At 61.0% G+C, this 1,931-nt stretch overlaps 1 protein-coding gene across 1 annotated transcript in view; it reads right to left on the bottom strand.

The window, feature by feature from the left end:
• LOC103209903 (aryl hydrocarbon receptor repressor-like) overlaps nucleotides 1-1,785 on the bottom strand; it is a 21,643-nt gene extending 19,858 nt beyond the window's left edge. Inside the window, exons 1-2 of the mRNA XM_007955806.1 lie at nucleotides 1,761-1,785; nucleotides 1,369-1,511 (exon numbers count right to left, since the gene is read on the bottom strand). Of these exons, the coding sequence (XP_007953997.1) occupies nucleotides 1,369-1,511; nucleotides 1,761-1,785 (168 nt within the window). The remainder of the gene's footprint in view (nucleotides 1-1,368; nucleotides 1,512-1,760) is intronic.
• Nucleotides 1,786-1,931: the final 146 nt, after the last annotated feature.

Below are 1,931 nucleotides of genomic sequence, written 5' to 3'. Positions count from 1 at the left end.
GCAGTTCCACTCTGTCCTCTAGGGGCGCTGTGGGTGGAATGGACTCCAGGCAGTGGGTGTGGTTTGGGCTTTGCTTCTGTGAAGATTGACAGCCTTGGAGACCCTGTGGGCAGTTCTACTCTGTGTTCTAGGGGCCTGGTGAGTTGGCATGAACTAGATGGCAGGGAGATGCCAAACGGAGTAACAGGCTCTGGCCAGCTCAATGAGCAAATGATGGGCTCTGAGGAGTGGGAACCTAGAGGGTCCACTGGCAAAGAGGGAGCTAAAGCTGGAAGCTGGGGTCCGGGTCACCAGGGCGGCCCTTCAGTCCCGGCAGCATTCTCCAAGAAGTGCCCTATGGACCCCAGGACAGGGGGTGTACGTGGGAAATAACTTGGTAAACTTAGTTTTAAATAAGGTCACAATGGAAACTGAGTAAGTGTCACATTGAATAAAAACCCAGCACTGATTCTTCAGTATTTTAAAATCTAGTTCCAGGGAGCTCACTGGGCTCAGCTCCTGGTCTGCAGCAGACCGCAGTCCCGTTCTCCCCGACTTTCACCTGCGCATGCCAGGCTCTGCACCACCGGCTCACCTGTGCTAGGCACCCAACTGTGTCCCCCAAAAGATGGCGCAGGCCCCACGCCCTGTTCCTGTGGACGTGACCTTGCATGGAAATTGGGTCGTTCTTAGAAGAGGTTATCAGCCAGCAGGCACTGCCAGAGCAGGGTGAGTCTAATCCACCGTGAGTGGTGTTCTCACAAAAGAGAAGGGCAGCCAGGGAGACAGACACGGGACAGAGAGGCACCAGGTAAGGACACATGGACAGGCAGCAAAGCATTGCCAAGGGGCCTGGGAGCCCCAGAAACTAAGAGCCCACCAAGGGACACCCTGGTGGGGGACCCCCAGCCCTCAGAACTGTGAGACAAGGCTTTCTGTTCTTTGCACACCTCCTGGGTACTTTGGGGGCTCTGGTGGCGTAGTGCCTAAGGCATTTGACTGCTAACCAGAAGGCTGGTGGTTCACACCCACCAGCCACTCCTCGGAAGGAAGACTAGGTAATCTACTTCCATAGTGATACCGTCTGGGAAACCCAAGGAAGGGTCTCTATGGGTCAGAAATGACTCCCCAGTAGTGAGTTTTGTTTTGTTTTGCTTTTTGGTTTGGGGTACTTAGGGCAGCGCCAGGGGATGCTGGGGTTCTCAGGGAGCGCCCCCTTCCACGCGGGGGGCGGGACCCCTGGCCAGACCTGGCGCAGAGCCACCGAGAGCGGCCACGCGGTGGGTCAGTGGCCCCAGCGCTGGAGTGCACCCGCGGCCCTCCCTGCCCCCCGCCTCCGGGGCAGGATGCACGGACTCCTGCGACCCGTGGGCTGAGCCCCCCACTCACCAGGAAGCCCGACGTGCTGTCCAGCAGGCAGCGCACGCGGCACACGAAGCAGCGGGTCAGGAAGGCCGCGAACTCGGCGGGCGGGCCGGCGCCCCCAGCCTGGGCCTGCAGCAACCTCCGCAAGATGGCGTCCTCCCGGGCCCCTGCGGCAGAGGGGAGGCCGTGAGGGCGGCCCGTACACACGGGGGCAGGGTGACAGGGGGCTGGGAGCGCGAGAGACGCGGCCCGGCGCCCGGAGCTCTTGCGTCCACCCGCCCGGCCGGAATCCCGTTCCCCGCGTGTGTGGGCGTCTGAGGCGTGGTGTGTAGCACGCTTGACTTTTACACTCAACTGTTTCTAAGGTAAATCGTGCTGCCGCCGGAGTTCTAGACACTTCCTTGACTTGGTTGAACTTCTCTGGGAATGTGTGGGGCTCATTTTCGCTTGGGGGCAGCTCTGCATTAAGGCTGGGGCCCAGGTAGGTTGCGTGGGGGTCGGGGGGCTGCGTGAGCGAGCCAGGGAGCAGTGTGGTCACTGGGCCTGCCCAGGAGACGCTGCCCTGAGGCCTCAGCGTCCAGACCCCC

Source organism: Orycteropus afer, unplaced genomic scaffold (genome assembly GCF_000298275.1).
Source record: "Orycteropus afer afer isolate SDZICR_OR568_19922 unplaced genomic scaffold, OryAfe1.0 scaffold00541, whole genome shotgun sequence".
In the NCBI taxonomy this organism is placed as follows: Eukaryota; Metazoa; Chordata; class Mammalia; order Tubulidentata; family Orycteropodidae; genus Orycteropus; species Orycteropus afer.
The sequence above is the reverse complement of the archived record's forward strand: the minus strand, read 5'-3'. Positions and strand labels throughout refer to the sequence as shown.